Source organism: Pleurodeles waltl, chromosome 8 (genome assembly GCF_031143425.1).
Source record: "Pleurodeles waltl isolate 20211129_DDA chromosome 8, aPleWal1.hap1.20221129, whole genome shotgun sequence".
In the NCBI taxonomy this organism is placed as follows: Eukaryota; Metazoa; Chordata; class Amphibia; order Caudata; family Salamandridae; genus Pleurodeles; species Pleurodeles waltl.
In genome coordinates this window covers 1306254300-1306276812 of record NC_090447.1, presented here as the reverse complement: position 1 = coordinate 1306276812, position 22513 = coordinate 1306254300, and the positions used below count along the sequence as shown (strand labels likewise).

General features: G+C 42.3%; 1 protein-coding gene across 3 annotated transcripts in view; it reads left to right on the top strand.

Moving 5' to 3' along the window:
* Positions 1 to 22513, top strand: part of ZMYM2 (zinc finger MYM-type containing 2) — an 851515-nt gene that overhangs the window by 190356 nt on the left and 638646 nt on the right. For all 3 annotated transcript variants that reach the window (XM_069202286.1, XM_069202285.1, XM_069202287.1), the window contains exon 5: positions 14023 to 14235. In XM_069202286.1, the coding sequence (XP_069058387.1) occupies positions 14023 to 14235 (213 nt within the window). The remainder of the gene's footprint in view (positions 1 to 14022; positions 14236 to 22513) is intronic.

Genomic DNA, 22513 nt, shown 5'->3' with positions numbered 1-22513 from the left:
ATTGAGCATTTGCAAGTTTATTTTCCCTCCAGCCACTTTCTTCCCAACCCTGGAAGAAGTTCTAATTCTGCCATTGTCCGGAGTAAATGTCCAACCTTTCTTATTATGGGAAAATATTAGAGAGAAGCTGGTGAAAATCTTTAAAACATGCAGGTTAGTAGGTTTGCAGACTCAAAGGCATTTCAGCCCAGGAACTATTGCTTTCTGCTTCCTCCAGCCCCAGTATGCAGATCTGCAGAAAGGTGGAAAAATAAGGAAATTGCTACAGTAGGGATTGAAACTGCAAGTATTCAAGCCCTACTAAGGTAGTAGCCCTGGCATAATCAGAGAGGCTATTATCAGAGCTCTTACATAATGAGATTGCTGCCATATTTGTCGCCACACTACATGGCACCAAAGGGACAAGTAGATCTTTTTACAGGACAAGTAGATTTGAGAAGCAACCTGTCCCCGGGACAAGTAGATATTTTAATAAATTCCACACCCCTGTATCCTAACATAGAGTGAAGTGAAACAATCTCAAGATGGCATTATGTTATGGAAAATCGGAAGCTTATGGTCTAACGTATAAGTTGAACAGACGTGTTGTTGACTGCCAAAAGATATTTATTTTCGTGGCACATCTCTTCCGGACCCTACCATTAGTGGTCAAAATACTTTTATGTCTTTATGAGCAAAACTATTGTTATAAATAAGTAACTTAATTATATCCATGTAGTGAGTCAATCTACATTTCTCTCAGTAGAAGCCGGAGTTAAAACTAGGATTAGGTTTTTGATGAGGGATGGGGAGGGCCAAGGTTTGTGGTTAGTTGTGTGATGCACAGTTTAGCAGGAACATTGTAGAACATGTATATTGTTTGTGTTAGGACTATTAGTAGGGAATTACCTTGCTGACTAATTTCAATCTTTCAGTTTTTTATACTAGCAAAAACAATTCAAAGTAGTAGCTACATACAAGTTTTAAGTTAGTAGCTTGGCTGTGGCAATTAATTTAATCTGTTGTGGGAGGTCAAGGGATATCACTGGCCGATAGTTAAGGGTCTCAGTTGTCAACAGCTTTCATAGTGTGCCTGTACCCGTTGTTTAATGTAAGCTGCAGCTTTTAAACAATGTACATAATGTACTAAGCATTACTGAGCTAATTTGGACATATGGGTGCATTTTGCACTTGGAATATAGCTCTAAAAGCTAAATTACGCTTGTCATCTAATTCCACATAATCTTGTTGGATCTTGCATAATTGTGCTGTAATTTGACTTAACTACGCTACAGCAAAATACACAAGCTTTGCCCACCCCAAATTTTTACGTAGCTCAAGATAGTCTTTTTTTTTTTACTCTTCCTTAACTATAAAAATTGTTTTTTGTGTGGTGTGATAACACCTCAAAGCTTGCAAGTCTCTGCTACTTGTATTTTGTGCTCCTTATGGTTTCACTTGACTATATTTCCTGCGTTGTTTTTTTTTTTTTTTTTTCCTTTTTAGGTCTAGCGCTCAAACGTCTGGCCTGTTGTAATCTATCCATGGGCTTTTAACCATGCCCGCCCATCCCTATCCCTCATTCTTGGGCTTTCCTTTCAAAACTCCTTTGTCATCATTGGTAAATGCTTTGTTTGACCCTCTTGGGGCAGTTTGATTACCACCTTGGGCATCGACCCTGTTACATGGATAATTGCATGTTTGCAGATACGTTAAAACTGCGAGCAAACTTCTTCTTCCCTTTGTGTCTCTCCTTCACACTAATGCTCATGGCGGCTGTGGCGCTTTGAATCAGCTCGCCTATGTCAACTCTTTTACTTTATATTTGTAATTTAAGTGACAAGAAAAGTCCAGTTAGGAATTTACATCATTGCATTGCAAATGCTGGTTTCTTATTTTAGTTGGACTGTTCTCTGTATATCTTCTTTTTAGAGAAAAGGGTGGGGGATTCTCTCTTAAACAGTCGCTGAATTGGCCAGCCTAGCCATTTTTTCAGACTATACCTAGTCTGTGTAACCTTCTGTGGTTTGCATGAAGCTCCGTCGCTCCAGGGGCGAGGTAGGAACGGTGGTACAATAGTGCTATTTTTTTAATGTAATGGATGGGCAAATAGCTGGTAAAAACAAACTTATTCTAAAACAGCACCTCCACTACAAGGCATCGCAGCAACTGCTTATCATAAAACTCACATTCCAAAGTGGAATGTAGAGAGCTGACATTAGCAGCATGGTGCGTGAGATTATGAACACAACACATTTCCCTCTTTTATAAAGGAAAAAAAAATAATAGAATAAACATTACAAAGAGATATATATATATATATATATATATGTGTGTGTGTGTATGTATATATGTGTTCAGTAGCATGTGTAGCTGCAAATACACATGCTGTGCATTATACTTCTGCCATCTTGTGTTGGGCTCGGAGTGTTACAAGTTGTTTTTCTTTGAATAAGTGTTTTTGAGTCACAAGATCGAGTAACTCCTCTTTTTCGGTTGCATTGCGCATGGGCATCGACTACATGTTAGATTGTTTTCTTGCCGCCATCGAGTTCGGACATGTTTCCTCTCGCTCCGAGATTTCGATTCGGAAAACTTTGAAAACGCTTTCTTTTCATCGGTATTGTATCGATCGGGTTTACATCTTCCATCGACACATCGGTACCGTTGGAAAAGACAGCTCTACTCGCCCTTCGGGCCACCTGCACCCAACTCAGGCCTAGTCGGGCCGACCGCGTGGAAGCCTCATGGATCGGACTCCATTCTGGTTCTGTCCTCGGTGCCACCCAAAATATATCTTTTATACAGACCACCATCTCATCTGTAATCTTTTCCTTTCCCCAGATCATCGGGAAGAAAATTGTGAGGCCTGTCCATCCTTCTGTTCCAAAAAGACTCTTCGAGACAGGAGGGTTCGAAGACTCGAGATGGCGTCCAGAAGCACCGAACATCTTGACGTGGAGGAGGAAGAAATCATGCAGACAGCAGTCTCCGTTCGAGGAAATCCCTTTCGGAGGCAGGATCATCCACTGCATCATCTTTTTTGATCCCGAAAAGGTCTGCTTCGGAGCCGAAAAGGCCAGCATATACAGAGGAGCATGGATTTTCAAAGAGACTAAAAGAAAGCCACAAAACATCTGAAGAGGAGTATCAAGTACAGCCAATACTTGAAGTTATGGACGAAAAGCAAGCCAGGATTCAAATCCATAAAGAAACAGGCAGGATCCTAACAGCACCTCCTCTAAAACCAAAGAGAAAGCTAGCCTTTCAGGAGGACTTGGACACTATGCAGCCTCCAGCTAAAGTGCCAAAGCCGAAGGAGAAACCACCAACTCCTCAATTTTCTCCTTCTAACTCTCCACACCTGCCTACCTCTCCTCCTACTAGTCCTACACCAATGCAGTCACCCACACACTCTTTTGACTCACAAGGACAACGTAGATACATGGGATCTTTATGAGCCAGATCCCATTCCTAGCAGTGACCCAGACAGCTATCCCTGTAAGCCTTCACCATTTGAGGATAGCATTGTGTACAATCAGGTTTTAGCTAGGGCTGCAGCATACCATGGGGTCACCATGCATACTGATCCACTGGAAGAGGATTTTTTGTTTAATACCCTATCCTCAACACATTCAAAATACCAGTGCCTCCCCATGCTCCCAGGCATGTTAAAACACGCCGATCAAGTATTCAGTGAGCCGGTTAAGGCATGTATAATAACGCCCAGGATAGAGAAGAAGTACCAACCTCCTCCCTCTGATCCTAATCACATAACACACCAAGTACCTCCAGATTCGGTAGTGGTCAGCGCTGCCAGAAAAAGGGCAAACTCCCAGTCATCAGGAGATGCTCCCCACAAACAAAGCAGAAAGTTTGATGCAGCAGAGAAGAGAGTTGCATCCCAGGCAGCGAGATCAGTGGAGGATAGCTAACTCACAAGCACTGTTAGCTCGATACAACAGGGCCCATTGGGATGAGATGCAAGACTTAAGTCAGCATCTCCCCAAAGAACACCAGAAGGGGGCACAACAAGTAGTGGAAGAAGGGCAAGACATTCCAAATAATCAAATTCGATCTGCCCTGGATGCAGCAGACACCGCTGCTAGAAGTGTCAATACTGCAGTGACAGTACGTAGGCATGCATGGCTCAGGTCTTCAGGTTTTAAACCCAAAATACAGCAAGCTGTGTTAAATATGCCTTTCAATAAGAAACAACTTTTTGGCCCAGAGGTTGAGACAGCCATTGAAATATTACGCAAAGATTCAGACACCGCAAAAGCAATGGGTGCACTGTACTCAACACCATCCAGGGGATCCTTTCGGAAACAGCAGTTTCGAGGTGGATTTAGACCACAGACAACAGAAGCATCCACATCGCAGGCAAAACCAACCTACCAACCACAATACCAACAAGGGGGTTTTAGGGGCACATATAGGGGCAGTATCTCAGAAATAGAGGGAAATGTCAGACCTCTAAACGCCCTCCGCAGCACCCTAAGCAGTAACTTGTCTCATCCCCTTCCACTCCTCTCCTGTGGGGGTAAGACTACAACAGTTCCACTCAAATTGGCAAAACATTACCACAGACAATTGGGTACTATCAATTATCCGCAATGGCTATTGCCTAGAATTAATACAAACTCCCCCAATCATTCCACTAAGGTTCCAGAAACTATCCTCAGAACACATCAATCTGTTACAGGAAGAAGTCCAATCTCTACTACACAAACAAGCAATAGAATCTGTACCACAAGCTCAAATAGGAACAGGAGTTTATTCGCTATATTTCCTAATTCCCCAAAATGATGGCACCCTCAGACCAATATTCAATCTCAGGACCCTCAATCTTTACATCCTGTCAGAACATTTTCACATGGTAACTCTACAAGATGTTATCCCATTACTCCAAAAACACGATTTCATGGCAACATTAGACCTCAAGGATGCGTAATTTCATATACTCATCCACCCGGCGCACAGGAAATATCTCAGGTTTGTCATTCAAGGAAACCACTATCGGTTCAAAGTGTCACCCTTTAGAATAACAACAGCTCCAAGGGTATTCACAAAGTGCCTAGAGGTAGTCGCAGGCTACCTAAGAAGACAACATATACATGTCTTTCCATAGCTAGACGATTGGGTAATATAATCAAACAGTCATACGCAGTGTCAAAACCTTGCACACTCTCTAGGGTTCTCAATAAATTACCAAAAGTCGCATCTACAATCAGCACAAATACAACAGTATTTGGGTGCAGTACTAAATACTCAAAAGGTGCTAGCATGTCCAAATACGCAAAGAATACAAGCATGCCAGAATATACTCACACAGATACAAACAAATCAACGGTACACTGTGATTTTTCATGAAGATTTTAGGGATGATAGCATCATGTATTGCAATTGTTCCACACGCAAGACTAAACATGCGGCCCCTACAACTGTGACTTGCACAACAATGGGCACAGGCACATGGTCAACTTCAAGATCTAGTGTTGATAGACCGCCAAACGAGCATGCCCCTTCCGTGGTGGAAGTCCACAAATCTAAACAAAGGGCAGACATTTCAAGACCCTGTGCCTCAGACCATAATTACAACAGATGCATCAGTGATTGGTTGGGAAGCTCCCCTCAACAATCACAACATTCAAGGACAATGGGATGCCAAACACAAACAGCTACACATAAATCACTTAGAGTTGTTAGCTGTCTTCCTAGCTTTTCAGGCTCTTCTCACACAGAAGAATGTCCTTATCAAAACAGACAACATGACAACCATGTCTTACCTAAACAAACAAGGAGGGACGCATTCGTCCCAACTTCCCTTCTAGCCCCAAAAATTTGGAAATGGGCAATCCACAACCAAATTCACCTGTTAGCACAATACATTCCAGGGATACACAACCAATTGGCAGATATTCTCAGCAGAAATCACCAACAAACTCACTAATGGGAGATTTACCCTCAAATACTTCAAAAATACTTTCAACAATGGGGAACACCAAACATAGATCTGTTCGCCACAAGCGAAAACGCAAAATGACAAAACTTTGCATCCAGACACCCACATCCTCTATCCAAGGGCAATGCTCTATGGATCAATTGGTCAGGGATATTTGCTTACGCTTTTCCCCCTCGCCCACTCATTCCGTTTCTAGTCAACAAGTTGCGTCAAAACTCACTCAATATGATACTCATACCACCAACGTTGGCCCGCCAACCTTGGTACACAACATTGTAAGACCTGTCAGTAGTACCACACTCCAAACTCCCAGATCTGTTGACACAAAACAAAGGACAAATCAGGCACCCAAATCCCAAAACACTCAATCTAGCGATTTGGCTCCTGAGGTCATATAATTTGGATATTTACAACTCCCATCAGAATGTATGGAGGTTATTAAGCAAGCAAGAAAATCCACTTCTAGACAACTAACAAATGGAAAAGATTTGTATATTACTGTCAATCTAAACAGATTGCCCCACTTACAGCATCAATACAAGATATTGTATGCTATTTACTTAATTTACAAAAATCAAATTTAGCATTCTCTTCCAAAAAAATACATCTTACTGCAGTATCAGCATATTTGCAAAATATACAGCACAGCTCCTTATTTAGAGTTCCTGTTATTGAAGCTTTCATGGAAGGATTAAAACGCACCATTCCACCCAGGACCCCTCAAGTTCCCTCTTGGAATTTAAACATAGTGCTTACACGGCTTATGGGCCCACCATTTGAACCTATACACTCATGTCAAATGCAATTCTTAACATGGAATGTTGCCTTCCTAGTCGTAGTTAAGTTTATTTGAAGAGTAAGCAAAATACAAGCCTTTACTATTGAAGAACCGTTCTTCCAGGTACACAAGCATAAAGTTGTACTAAGAACAAACCTCACATTTTTGCCATAGGTCCTCTCACCTTTTCATATAAATCAAACAGTGGAACTGCCAGTCTTCTTCCCACAGCCAGATTCTGTGGCAGAAAGAGCTCTACATACATTAGACATTAAAAGAGCTCTAATGTACTATATAGACAGAACAAAACCATTCAGAAAGACTAAACAACTGTTTGTAGCTTTCCAAAAACCTCATACAGGTAACCCCATATCAAAACAAGGGTTGGCAAGATGGATTGTAAGATGCATGCTATGGTAAAGCCAAAAGACAACTCTTAGTTAATCCTAAAGCAATTCTACCACGAAAAAAGGTGTTACAATGGCTTTTTTTTTTTTTTAGGAAATATACCAATAGCTGAAATATGCAAAGCAGCTACTTTGTCAACACCACATACATTCACTAAACGCTACTGTGTAGATGTTTTAAAAAGACAACAATCCACAGTAGGTCAAGCTGTACTCCGAACATTATTTCAAACAACTTCAACTCCTACAGGCTAACCACCGCTTTTATGGGAGGACAAACTGCTTTGTAGTCTATGCACAGCATGTGCATCTGCAGCTACACAGGCCACCGAACAGAAAATGTCACTTACCCAGTGTACATCTGTTCGTGGCATGTTCCGCTGCAGATTAACATGCACCCTCCCACCTCCCCGGGAGCCTGTAGTCATTTAAGTTAAAAATATTTGTACGTGTGTGTATATGTGTATATATATATATATATATATATATATATATATATATATATATATATATATATATATATATATATATATTTGCATTGACATCTCTTTTCTTTTCACCTATATACTCTATCACTCTTACCTTACCCTCTGCGGGAAAACAATCTAACATGGAGTCGCTAGCCATGCGCAGTGGAACCGAAGAGGAGGAGTCACTCGATCTCGTGACTCGAAAACACTTCTTCGAAGAAAAACAACTTGTAACACTCTGAGCCCAACACTAAATGGCAGAAGTATAATGCACAGCATGTGAATCTGCAGCGGAACATGCCACGAACAGATGTACACTGGGTAAGTGACATTTTCCATATATAGAGAGAGAGAAAATAAACTAACGTGTAAGAGAAATATAATAATGAAAAAATAAAGAAATGAATTACGCCAAGCCCGCCCTGAGGCCTAAAACCTTCCCCTAAACAAAATAACCCTGCCACTCCTCCCTCAGCCTAAGCTATACAACATTCCCCCACCCGGAAAAACGTAACCCTCTCAAAAACCTAGCCCAGACCCTCCCCGCCCTAAGACTTATCTGCTAAACACTAAATTACTCTGACCCCCCCCCCTTCCTCCGCCGCCTGGCCTGAGGCCTTAAACTCCCTCACAAAACTGCCCATCGGCCCTCCATCCCCATCCTGCCGTAAAAACTACCCCATCCACCCCCCACCCCAAGCCCAAACACAGACAGCTTAAAAAAAAAAAAAAGCCCCCCCCCCCCAAAACTGCACTTTCCCCCTCAGCCCTCCAACTCCACCTTGTCCAAAACATTACCCACACCTACAACCCCCCCCACCCGTGCTAGCCCCACTTACCCAGCCATTGCATTCCAGGTACTTAAGATATTTCATAAATGGAGTTCTGAAGCCTGAAAGGCATCCTCTCAATATGTGCATAAGCTTTTATCATGCTATTCATGGTGAGTAATTTAACAGAAGGTTTGTGGTCACTTGTTAATTAACACATCTTGCCCATACAAAAGCCCCAAAATGCTCTTATGCCCACACCCGCAGGTACGCTACAACTTACCTTTCAGTGACTTAATATTTTTGTTAAGCTGCAGTGAAAGCTCTAGAAGCATGTGCAATGATAGATAATTTCAGGGTTAGAACCGCACCCAACTCTTTGGAGCTAGTATCAGTTGTAATAATACCGGTGAGATTAGGATCGAACCTAGACAACACAGTAACCTTGGCAGTGGCATTTGTAACATCTTTGTATTCTCTTTCACAGTCTTTGCACCAGTTACATTTCTTCATTAGTAATTGCCTTGTATGAAATATCCTACAAGAAACGTTTGATGTATTTGGCATAAAATCCTGTTAGGCCTAGGAAAACCACGCATCGTCCTTACTAGTGGGTGCAGGTGCCAGTGATATTGCCTTGTGTTGTGTTCATAATTTCTCGAGCTGCGCTGCTTGTGTCAGCTCTCTACATTCCAGTTTGGAATGTGAGTGTTGGGATAAGGCAGTTGTGATGAGCTGAGAGATAGGACACCTTGTGTTGAAGATGCTGTTTTAGGATATACTTGTTGTTTCTACCAGCTATTCACCCGTTCATTACTTTACAAAGCGGCGACGAATGACGGCACCACCACGACAAACTTATATGCATGAAATTTGGTAATTTGTTTAAGATTCTGAGTCTAGTACCAGCCAAAGTGTGTGTCAGTATGTTGAATAACAGGGTCCAATCTAAAAAAACTTTACAGAAAATGGGAAACAATTACCATGAAAGGTTGAAAGAGAAGATTAAAGATGAATCTAAAGAGGTCTTTCTGATGCAACAGCAAGTTGCATTTAGCCAATAGCAGGTCATGATTGGTCATTTCTCTAAAGGATGTAGAAAAAAAACAAACACAAAATTGTGTGTGGATGAAGGTGTTGCAAGTAATGTCGAAATATGCACGTTTAATACACAGGAGGACAACAGATTTGTTCTAAATATTGAGGGTGGTGAAGACAAAATTTTGAATGTGAATACTAAGAATAAGAGAAAACCCTAATGCGAAGTGACCGTTGGAGGGATGGATAAACAAATGTATGCTGACTCAGGATCTTCGTCATCTATTATAAATTAAAATGTGTGGAAATCTAGTTTTGTGGAAAAACTAGGCAACGTATTAGAAGAACCAGGTATCTCCTCTGAAGTGTGTTCATGTGAAAGGTTTGATTAATTTCGGAATTGGTATTCAGGTTCAGGAACAGGGAAGGTGTCTGCAAACTATGTGTAGCTAAAAAAAGGACCTTCCATTCTAGGGTGGTATAAACAAGGATAACTTGTTAAGATACCCAACCTTTATAGCCCTTAACCGGGAATGGTACTTAGTGACAGTGAATGTAGAGGAAACATTTTCCTTAAGTTTTCAGTGCCAAGATTGGAAAGTTGACCAATTTTGAACATAAAATAATGCTAAAAAAAGATGCTTTAACTTAAGTGTTTTAAGACAAGGAACATTCCCATAACTGTCCGGAAATACAATGAAAAAAATTGGACAAACTAGTAGCTAAAGAAGTAATTGAAAAAATAGTCATCTGAGTGGATTTCCCCAGTTGTTTTTGCCAGACTCTGTATGCCTTCTTTTTAAAGAAAAGGGTGGAGGAATCTCTCTTAAATAGTCACTGAATTGGTCTGCCTATCAATCAGTCAGTGTTTATAAAGTGCAGCTACTCACCCACAAGGGTCTCAAGGTGAGTGTGTGTGGGGGGACTTGGGGGATTGTATAACGTCCACCAGTGTGGTGGTTCTAAAAAAAAAGAAAAAAAAAAGCCATGTCTTCAGCTTCTTCGTGAAGTTGGTGGAGGGGGGTGGTTTGTCTGATGTGGAGTGGAAAGGCATTCCAGACGGTGGCTGTGAGGTAGGAAAAGGAGCATCCCCCCTGTTCTGGTTTTCCTGACGCGGGGTACTTTGGCGAGAGAGAGCTGGGCTGAGCTAAGGGCGTAGGGTGCATGGAAGTTGAGTTGCCTGTTCAGGTAGGCTGGTCAGGTGTTGTGAAGGGCTTTGTGTTTGTGGGTGAGGATCTTGAAGGTGATTCTTTTCTCAGTGGGAAGCCAGTGTAGTGTGTGCAGGTGTTGCGAGATATGGCAGTGTCGAGGCAGGTTGAGGACCAGTCAGGCGGCGGCATTCTGGATGTTCTGTAGTTTGCGGGTGATTTTCTTGTTGATTCCAGCGTAGAGTGCATTGCCGTAGTCCAGGCTTCTGGTGATGAGGGCGTGTGTGACGGTCTTTCTGTGTTCGAGGTGGATCCATTTGAAAGTCTTGCATAGGAGGCGTAGGGTGTGGAAGCTGGTGGAAGTGACTGAGTTGATTTGGTGTTCCATGTTGAGTTTGGAGTCCAGGATGATTCCAAGGTTGCTGGCTTGGTTTGTGGGGGTGGGTGGGTTTCCGAGGGTGGGTGGCCACCAGGAGTCGTTCCACGCTTCGGGTTGGGGGCCCATGATGAGTACTTCTCTCTTGTTCGCGTTGAGTTGAAGGCATCTGTTTCTCATCCAGTTGGCGACTGCTTCCATGCCTTCGCAGAAGTTGTCTGGCTGTGTTGGGTTTGTTGGATAGGGAGAAGATGAGTTGGGAGTCGTCAACGTAGGAGACAATGTTGATTCCATAGCTTTTGACGATGCTGGCCAGCGGGGCCATGTAGACGTTAAACAGCGTGGGGCTGAGGGAGGATCACTGGAGAACTCCGCAGGTGGTAGGTGTGGGGTCTGCGAGGAAAGGGGCGCATCTCAATCGTTGAGTTATGCCGGAGAGGAAGGAGTGGATCCAGCCGAGGGCCTTGTCTCTGATGCCAGCTTCGTGAAGTCTGAGTATCAGGGTGTGGTGGGAGACTGTGTCGAAGGCCGCCGAGAGGGCTAGTAGGATGAGTACCGCTGTCTCTTCCTTGTCCAGCAGGAAGCGGATGTAGTCTATTGCGGCCAGGAGGGCCGTTTCGGTGCTATGGTTTTTCCTGAATCCGGATCCGGATTGGGAGATGTCGAGGATGTTGTGGTCTTCGATAAAAGTGGCGAGTTGGCTGTTGACAGCTTTTTCAATAACTTTTGCAGGAAATGGGAGTAGGGAGATGGGCCTGAAGTTTTTGAGGTCGGATGGGGTCTGCCTATAGGGTTTCTTGAGAAGGGGTTTGATCTCTGCGTGCTTCCAGTCTGGGAAGGAGGTGGCAGCCAGGGAGCGGTTGATGGCGAGGCTGAGCTTGGGGGCGATGGCGTCAGCGGCTCTGTTGAAGATGTGGTGGGGGCATGGGTCCGTGGGGGCCCCAGAGTGTATGGACTTCATTGTTTTCAGTGTTTTCGGTGGTGAGGGGGCCCAGTTGTTGATTGTTGGTTTGTTGGGGTCAGGTTTTGGTGGAGGGGGTTCGGCGCATAGGTTGTCCTCGCTGAAGCTGTCATAGATGGTCTTGATTTTTTGGTGGAAGTAGGTGTTGAGTCTGTCGCAGAGGTCTTGTGAGGGTGGGATGTCTATTGTTTCGGTGTTGGATTGGGCGAACTCCTTGATGATGCTGAAGAGTTTCTTGCTGTTGTGTGCGTGTGAGGAGATTCTCTCTTGTATAGTTTTCTTTCTGGTGCTCCTAATGAGTTGGTTGTGGCAGCTTTGAAGGTGCTTTGGGCTTCTGTGGATTTGGTGTTTCTCCAAATTTTCATGAGGCGGCAAGTGCGTCTGGATTCTCTGAGTTCTGGGGTCAACTAGCTGGCTTTCTTGGCATGGGTGCTGCTGTTCTTTTTGAGGGGGGGCTATGGTGTTGGCACAGTTGGCGATCCATTTGTGAAAGGTGCCTTGTGCGGTGTTCGGGTCGTTGTGTGCTATGGTGGGGGCGGAGTTGGCTAGGGCGACGGGGAGCTGGTTGTAGGAGATTTTTGTCCAGCTTCTACGTGATGGTTGGTGCTGGGGGTCTGATGACAGTGGGTGTGGTGAAGGTGAAATGGATGCATCTATGGTCTGTCCATGGGAGTTTGGAGGTGTGACTGAGAGTAATGGAGGTTCCTGTTGTGAAGATGGGGTCGAGGGTGTGTCCTGCTGAGTGAGTTGGTTCCGTCACGATCTGTCGAAGCCCTGTGTTGTGGAGGTTGTCTAGGAGGGATGCGCTGTTGTGGTCTTGAAGGTTGTTGAGGTGGAAGTTGAGGTTTCCCAGCAGGGTGTAGTTGGGGGCTGCAATGGCTTGTGTGGCAATGCAGTCAGTGATGGAGTCGGCGAAGGGTGCGTGGGGTCCAGGTGGGCGGTAGATGAGGGTTTCCCTGAGGGTGGATGGTCGGGCTGGTCTGTAGTTTGAAGTGAAGGTGTTCCATCAGGCTTGTGTAGTCTTCGGAGTTTTTGGAGTGTGTGCTCAGACAGAGGTTGGACCTGTGGACAATGGGGCGGTCTTTCTGGGTGATCTTGTATCCTTGGGGAATAGCGATATCCGGGCCTGAGGTGGTGTTGGTCCATGTCTCGGTGAGGAAAGCGATGTCCTGCGTGGTGCTGTCAAGGAGGTCCTAAATTTCGGTAGCGTGTTTATGGAGGGAGTTGATGTGGAGGAGAATGCACTTCAGAGTTTTCAGAGTCTAAGTGTTGTTGCGGATGGGTTGTGCTGGGACCAAGGTCTTGGGGGGAGAGGAGGCAGCTGAAGGGTCCATGGGTGTCAGCTGGTGATGTTTACAGTTGTCGTTACGTCCTGGGTTGAGTGCGATGAGTGGTGTTGGCATGTAGAGGTGGCAGGTCCCGGGGCCATGCGCTGGCCGCGGACAGCCGCAGACGGGCTAGCCTTAGGCGTACCTTCGACGCAGCCACACAGCAGTCGCCTTTAAGTAGGGTGGGGGGAAAGGAGAGGACATGCGGGAGCAGGAAAATGGTGCAAAAAAAGGGGGTGGGGCTGCTGGGGCAGCAGCGGCGGGGTGATTGAGAGAGAGAAGCGAGAATGAGAGGAATGATAGAGAAAACTAGAAAAAGAGGAAAAAGAAGAGAGAGCTGAAAGAGAAAAGGCACAAGCACAGCATACTAAAAGAAAAACACAAAGGGAGAGGATGGAGAAAAGAAGCTGAGGGCAGTCTAGCAGAAGAGCAGAGCTCTCCCTCTAGACACCAGGGATGAGGCGCAGGTAGGAGCCTGCCAGTGGAGGAGGGCCTCGAACTTCTGACCGGGGTCAAAGTTCAAGACAGACGAGCTGCACTTACTGGTGGAGCTATGCTGGTGGCAGAGCAGTTCACTGACCAACCTAGACATTCTTTCCAGAAAGTACCTATTCTGTGTAACGTTCTGTGGTTTGATAAAGCTCTGGCGCTCTAACGGCGAGGTTAGAAGGGTGGTTTGATAGTGCTATTTTTTCAGTAATACATTTTCACTGAAATACTGAGTCCTCAAATGAAGACTTAGTTCAAGTGTCTGACTAACCGATCTACCTTGCCTGATAATAATTTCCTGCTATTTTTCCAGATTCGTCATGAAGTTAGTTTTAAAAGCATGACCCACAAGCTTTGTAGTGACCACTGCTTTAATCGATACAGAATGGCGAACGGCTTAATCATGAATTGTTGTGAGCAGTGTGGAGAGTACTTGCCGAGCAAAGGAGCTGGAAACAATTTTCTCATAATTGACGGTGCACAGAAGAGGTTCTGCAGTGCGGCCTGTGTCAGTGAGTTTAAACAGGTAAAAAGCTATTTATTTTGACTTAATATTTTCTTTTGGATGTTTCCTTGATAAATGTTGCATTTGGAATGTGTGTGGTGTAAACCTTGTTTGAAACCATTTCTACTTTTTCACCCATTTTAAGTTTAAGGCACCTCACAGCATTGGTATTCTCCCAGATGGTCATGTTTTACCCTGTATCCATATATTAATTGTTGATATTTTGTTAAAGCTAATCTTTATTTATCCCCACTCGCCCCTTTCTATTGTCTCGTCATCTGTCTACAGCACTTTGTGACCCAACATGTTTGAATAAGTAGATCTTTGCCCTTAGCAGTCTTTGAGTTTTCAATCATAACCGGATGCTGCAGCATTTTCATGTTTATTGCTTTCCCATATGTACGCTTTTTAGTTGTGACTTATTCATTTTACCATTAAGCTGGGTTATATTTATATATTTGTTTTCATTCTAGTATGTGATGCCAGTTGGACCTTTCAGACTTTCACGTAACTGATAACTGTTCAGCTAACATATTCTGCCTCCGTGTGATCTGCTCGTCGTCAGCAGCTGGCAGCAGGACTTCCATAGAGTATGGAGCCTTTGTCTTAATGTCGAGAGTGCTCCTTCTTGCAATTTTAATTGTCTGAAAATACCAAACAAACGTTATATTGGCTCTGAAATGCTCAATGCCTACTTGTTAGACCACACCCCGACCAGGCAAACACATCCAGAGGGGATTCACCTGTGAGGGACTATGATGGAAGCATATCATTTGAGTCCTGTTTACCCTGAATGCTGGGACGCATCTCATTTGGGCTTTGAGAGGATTCCTCGGTAAAACCGTGCACATGGGCAGAATCTAGCCCTGTCTTCAAGCATCCATTATGTGGGATTAAAAACACTCAGACGTCTGTGCAGGAACAGATACGATTGTACTTTACAGTGTTCTACTTGACATTGTATTGTACAAGTACCCATTTGAAGCATGTCTAGTTTTCACAACAAACAGTGGCGTTCTCCTCCTATTATGCCCACATTGAAACATTTTCCAGCGCATCATTGTTTTATGCTAAACAGCAATTCCGATCTTTCTACAACACCTGCAATTTTGAAGTTTCCATTGCCATATACTTTTAAAATTATTTTCTGCCGAGGACCAGTTACAGCATATGTTAGCTTGAATAGTGGCCTTTTAAATGAAAGTTTTGCCTGGAAAACTTTGATGTTTGCTTCCAAAGACTCACGACAATACTATTTGTTAACATATCATCGACCACACCTTCTCTTTCTTTAATATATGTCTATTTAACAATTTATACTGATATTTGCCGTAGAAATGTTGCCTGTACTATAGCTAAAGCAACTGCAGTGACATGATTCCTTGCAGTCAAACCACACATTGCAGTTACTTGATTGTCAGAGGCTTGAAAATACTGCATCATATTTCAGTTATGCTTTGTTTGTCAGTTTAATCATAGGTGAGATGCTTACAAACATAAGGACATGAATGATAAACACTTATACCGCCAGAGGTTTAAGGTTTTAAAGAATATTTTAGTACTTATTCCATTGTGTTACCCATATTGGATAAATGTCACTTAGCTTGATCAGCACATTTGTTAAATGACAGTTGTAACACTTAGCTTCAGCTAACCTTTCCATTATGCTTTGCTCTTCATTTTTGTTTTGCATATAAATTGATATGAATTTATACACGTTGTAGTCTCTAATGTGTATATTTAAATGATAAGAACATTTTCTAATGTTAGTCTTACGTTTTGGTTGTGCGTTTGTGAAAGTCACCCAGATTTGGATAATCATTAATGTATTGTACAGCTTGCAGTATGTTGTTTAGTTAAAATAACTTTGGAGTTTTTCTTTTAGCACCTTTTACGTTTTCAAATAAACCTTTGTTGCATATTTGATTCTCTTCATATCCTGGCTTGCCGCTAGTATTATTTTTGTCATATTTTACTGTCTTAAACCTGTTTAGCTGTACACAGTTACTCCACATAATTTAATTGTAACAAAAGCAAAGGATCTAGCGCTAAATGCATTTATTCCCATTTAGGCAAAGGTTAGACAAGAATTTAAGTTCACATTTTGAATTGAATTCTCCACTCGTTAGAACGATGCCACCGCCATTACCCTAGTTATTATATTTATGCGCTTTCCCTGAAAAACATCTAACACCTGACAACATCATATTATTGAGTGTATTTTTTCGGTCGACGGAGGGGTGGGGATTGGGGGTTTGTGAGGTTAAATAATGATGTATAGAAAGGTAATGCAAATTTGAATCCTGAAACAGTGGTTACCTGAGCAGTTAAAGAGGGGCGAGGTAATACATACCTGATCAAGTATAAAAGAGCAAGAAATGCAGTGATGTTGACCGTAGCTGTTTAACAACAACAGTTTCAGGGGGAAAAAAAGGCTTTTGTCGAGTAGGTTTTGATGCTTAGGTCCCATTATTCACCACTCCAGCATCAGCATATCATTTTGTCCAGTCTAACCTTTCCTCATGCAATGGGTCCATGGAGCAATTCAAAATTTTGATTTGGCTCAAAATAGCAATCCAGAGTAGCAGTGAGGAGTAAACATTTGAGAAATAGTAAGACTTCTTAAGCGTTCTATTTAAATATAATTTTGCAACGTGAATCTTTTCTGGATGAACATGGTGTGTATTATTCTGTCACCTAGTGGTTAGGACTGGAATGTTCCAAAGTAGTAATAGTCCTTTTACTTTTCTACTTTTTTTTAATTTATTTTTTAACGTGTGGATGACCTCCAGCATTTGGTGCGTAGGTCTTCCTCCTGTGACGTCATATCCTCTCCTAGGAGCCTTTGCTCATTTGTATACGCTTTGCCTCCGATATTTGCATGCGCTTTTCCTCTAATACCTCTGATATATATAGTAATCAACAAATGCAAGCAGGACAGAATGACTAATTCTCATTGCACCACAGTGGGCAAGACAGACCTGGTTTTCAGAACTGACGGAAATAGCCAAAGGACATTTTCTTCAACTACCAAACAGCACACTTTGCTAACAAGAAAAAAGGGCCCGGTTCTACATCCAGAACCAGGGAAGTTAAAACCTCCCTGCCCACCTGCATTTGCCAGAAAAGACGATGGCAGTGCTCAAAGAAGGCAGAAGGCCAACAACAAGGAAATGTTATATTACAAAATAGGAGTGATGCAATCAGTGGTACATAAAAAGGGATCTGCTTAATCAGAACACAAAAGAAACTACAATACTAAGGTACTCACTCACTTTCTACATTGCAGGTTATTATATGCTTCATTGAGAGTACATCTGGCAGCTATTGTGGCATAGGCAAGAGGACACTTAAATGAGTCTCTTTCTCTCACCAGTAATTAAAAGATTTCTAGAAGGAGCAAAAAGAATAGCACTATCAAGAAGGGTACCTGCTCCAGCTTGAAACTTAAATATGGGTTTTAACTTGACTGATTAGGAACCCATTTGAGCCACTACATAAAACATCTAAAAAATCATGCATAAAACTGCTTTTCTGGTAACAGTGAAATCTCTACGGAGAGTGAGTGAATAACAAGCTCTCAGAATTCAAGAACTTTACTTGCAAAGTCATAAAGACAGAGTGTTCATGGGAACAGGCCCTCGGTTTCGGCCTAAACTTGTATTAAACTTTCATATTAATCAATCATTTCAAATTCCATTTTTTTTTCCCAAGAACCAACGAACAATGTGAAGAGAGCATTACACACGTTGGATGTTGTTAGGTCAACCATGTATTACATAGAAAAAACTAAGTTAGTCGGGAAAACAGAACAATTGTTTGTTTAATTTGCAGAAAATAATAAAGGAAATCCAGTCACAAAAGGAACTATTGCAAAATGAATTTCGCAGACAATAAAATGATGCCATGCAAACACAGGAGTACCCTTAACTTGTGACCCCAGGGCTCATTCAACACGTAAAAAAGGAGCAACAATAGCATTCCTAGCAAACATTACACTACGGGATATTTGTACGGCAGCAACTTGGTGATTTGTTCATACTTTTGCTAAACATTGCTGCATAGACATTCAAAAATAAATAAAGTAGCTGAAGTTGGACCATCGATTTTAAAACATACATTCACCAATTTAAGATCTTCATCCCAACTTCCCCAACAGTAGATTACCGCTACAAAATCAATGCATAGCATGTGAATCCAGAAAAGATTCACGTTGCAAAACGAAATGGTTTCTTACTTGTAGGTGTAGCTTTCCAGCTTGAAGAAGTTTCTGATTCACAAGCTACCCACCCCCCTCCCCAGAAGATGAAGCACCTATTTAAAAAAATAAAAAAATAAAATAAAATAATCTGAAGATTTCGACCAACAGGAAGGCTCAAGTGAGGGCATATGGCGTCACAGGAGGAGAATCTGGCACCAAATGGTAACGAATGTTGACACATTTAAATAAAAATAAAAAATAAAAAGGACTAATATTACTTTGGAAAATTCCGGTCCCAACCACTAGATTGTGGAATAATGCTCAGCATGTGAATCCAGAAAATTCTTTAAGGTGCAAAACTGCACCTACAGGTAAGAAACTATTTTGTTTCTGTTTTTGACATGTAATGACTAAGTCTGAAAAATAATGCCATCTAGTTGATTCTCCTGAGGGTTCCCGCTTGCGTCTGAAGGATAGCGAATTACCAAATGAACTGTAACATGAGTAAATATAATTGGCTATGCTTATATGCAGCTGCTCAGTGTTTCTCGGTGCCTGTAGTGACAATGTAAGCTCTTCAATTGGAACTTATAATTGAAAGGGGACATATTGGCTTTATTGAATTCATGTTTGCTCTTAACTCAGTTAAGTGTCAACAGATCTTTGTTTTTATTGTTTGAAGTACCCCGTAGTTTATCTGATCGTTTCAGTCAATTTATAAGCTAATCCACAATTTACATGCTGGAATGCCAATGTCTGTTTTTAGTTGTGCCAATGATTTAATCACTCCTTTTGCAAATTAATCTCCGGTCTTCATATTTCTCGAAGTTGGCCATGGTTTTTTCCAGAATGCCTGTCAATGCGTGGAGTAAATAGTTGTTTGCCTCGAAGTGATGTAAATGGTCGGGGAGGAGGTGGAGCAAATAAGACACATCCTGGCCTCTACTTGAAAGCATGCATGGTGGATGCTGAAAATTGGATGGTGGGGTAACTGACTCAAATTAAACTCTGTAAAAAATTGACTGATTGTTAGGGTTTTTAAAGATCACAAATATCACACCTTCTGGCTGTCGGAAATTGGGATCTGCACACTCTCCATGAAGACATTTAGTCAGTGTCAACTAAGAGTTTTTCTATTGTCAACCAGATTCCAGTAGTCCCATCCTCCTATTTTCATTTAGTTAAAATTGCTACAGAAAATTCTTCCATGCGTTACACCCGTTGGGTGTATTTTAGCAATCAGCGCCCTCATTGGCTGCAGGTGTAGGACTACTATACCCCGCTCATCGTGCATGCCTGTATCACCTTACACTATTGCAACGGTTTTGGAATGTGGCCACTCATTTGAGCCTCACATCTGTGGTCTCTTCACTGGCTTATTCTTTTTTGTGGCCATTTGTCTTGTTCATTGGTCCCTTTTCGGAACCGTTCTCAGTACCCTAGGTTAAAAGTTCTAGTGCTGTATGCCAACAGGGGATCATTTTGGCTTGGTTGAATGCCTCGCCACTTCTCACTTTAGGGAAGTTATTTATTCATGTTACTGGCATCCTAGGCACATTAGGTACCCAAATCTTTCCAAGACATTATTTTCAGCTAACCTCTATTCTTAGTCTTTGGTGTCATTTTGCATGACCTCTATGGTTATCTCCAAGGACAAAACCCTGTATGTTAGTTTGATCTTTGAAGGGTCAAATGATAAACCTAATCTCTTAAACATCATTTTAGGAAGAAGTTTCCTCTCTCCTCTTCTAAAGCACATTTTCCATCATTCCCACTCAATCTTCACTTTTACATTTGCCACAATCCGACAACACTTACCTACAGGGCAGACATAACAAAGGATTAGGAGGTATTAAGAGGAGTACCAAAGCTATTAGTGTGTTTACTTTTCACCATTATTCGTAGGTGTACATTCTGTTTGAGGCTTCCTTTGTTCCCAGTGGTTACACCTCCAAATTATTGAGCATTACAGGGAGTGCAGAATTATTAGGCAAGTTGTATTTTTGAGGATTAATTTTATTATTGAACAACAACCATGTTCTCAATGAACCCAAAAAACTCATTAATACCAAAGCTGAATATTTTTGGAAGTAGTTTTTAGTTTGTTATTAGTTTTAGCTATGTTAGGGGGATATCTGTGTGTGCAGGTGACTATTACTGTGCATAATTATTAGGCAACTTAACAAAAAACAAATATATACCCATTTCAATTATTTATTATTACCAGTGAAACCAATATAACATCTCAACATTCACAAATATACATTTCTGACATTCAAAAACAAAACAAAAACAAATCAGTGACCAATATAGCCACCTTTCTTTGCAAGGACACTCAAAAGCCTGCCATCCATGGATTCTGTCAGTGTTTTGATCTGTTCACCATCAACATTGCGTGCAGCAGCAACCACAGCCTCCCAGACACTGTTCAGAGAGGTGTACTGTTTTCCCTCCTTGTAAATCTCACATTTGATGATGGACCACAGGTTCTCAATGGGGTTCAGATCAGGTGAACAAGGAGGCCATGTCATTAGATTTCCTTCTTTTATACCCTTTCTTGCCAGCCACGCTGTGGAGTACTTGGACGCGTGTGATGGAGCATTGTCCTGCATGAAAATCATGTTTTTCTTGAAGGATGCAGACTTCTTCCTGTACCACTGATTGAAGAAGGGGTCTTCCAGGAACTGGCAGTAGGACTGGGAGTTGAGCTTGACTCCATCCTCAACCCGAAAAGGCCCCACAAGTTCATCTTTGATGATACCAGCCCAAACCAGTACTCCACCTCCACCTTGCTGGCGTCTGAGTCGGACTGGAGCTCTCTGCCCTTTACCAATCCAGCCACGGGCCCATCCATCTGGCCCATCAAGACTCACTCATTTCATCAGTCCATAAAACCTTAGAAGAATCAGTCTTGAGATATTTCTTGGCCCTGTCTTGACGTTTCAGCTTGTGTGTCTTGTTCAGTGGTGGTCGTCTTTCAGCCTTTCTTACCTTGGCCATGTCTCTGAGTATTGCACACCTTGTGCTTTTGGGCACTCCAGTGATGTTGCAGCTCTGAAATATGGCCAAACTGGTGGCAAGAGGCATCGTGGCCGCTGCACGCTTGACTTTTCTCAGTTCATGGGCAGTTATTTTGCGCCTTGGTTTTTCCACACGCTTCTTGCGACCCTGTTGACTATTTTGAATGAAACGCTTGATTGTTCGATGATCACGCTTCAGAAGCTTTGCAATTTTAAGAGTGCTGCATCCCTCTGCAAGATATCTCACTATTTTTGACTTTTCTGAGCCTGTCAAGTCCTTCTTTTGAGCCATTTTGCCAAAGGAAAGGAAGTTGCCTAATAATTATGCACACCTGATATAGGGTGTTGATGTCATTAGACCACACCCCTTCTCATTACAGAGATGCACATCACCTAATATGCTTAATTGGTAGTAGGCTTTCGAGCCTATATAGCTTGGAGTAAGACAACATGCATAAAGAGGATGATGTGGTCAAAATACTAATTTGCCTAATAATTCTGCACTCCCTGTATGAGCCCACTGGCATCCCATCACTGAGTGTCTGAGGACATGAAAACGTTCCCATGTTAGGTCAAATTGTATTTCGTCTTAAAATATATATTCTTGATACTTGGGTGGCCTGTATTAATGGGCATGACCACCACCTATGGATGTCATCACAATGCATGCTCTCCAGCATTGGATCTTTAATATGTTCGCATGTTCATTCTCTATTGTCAGATTGGGTCAGCCCTGTAATCTTAAATAGCAGTAAGGAGTGTTTAAATAATCATAAGCCTCAACAGTGTTTGTTTAGTAGTATATCCACCTCATTTCAAGCAGCACTAACTACAGCCAGTGAGGTGGAAGTTGTCAACAACTACTGCCTATCAACAAAAAAAAATGGTCATTGAGGGCAACACTAAGAATGTCCCTATTACCACACTTTTCTCCCCTTCATCACACTATCACCTATTAAATTGATGGTGAATAGTCCAACAGAAATTCTGGACTCTGAATTTGCAGGTGAACACGCAGTGATCAATATGCCTTTGAGACTGCTTACAGCCACACGCAGTTAAATGTCCATTACATGCC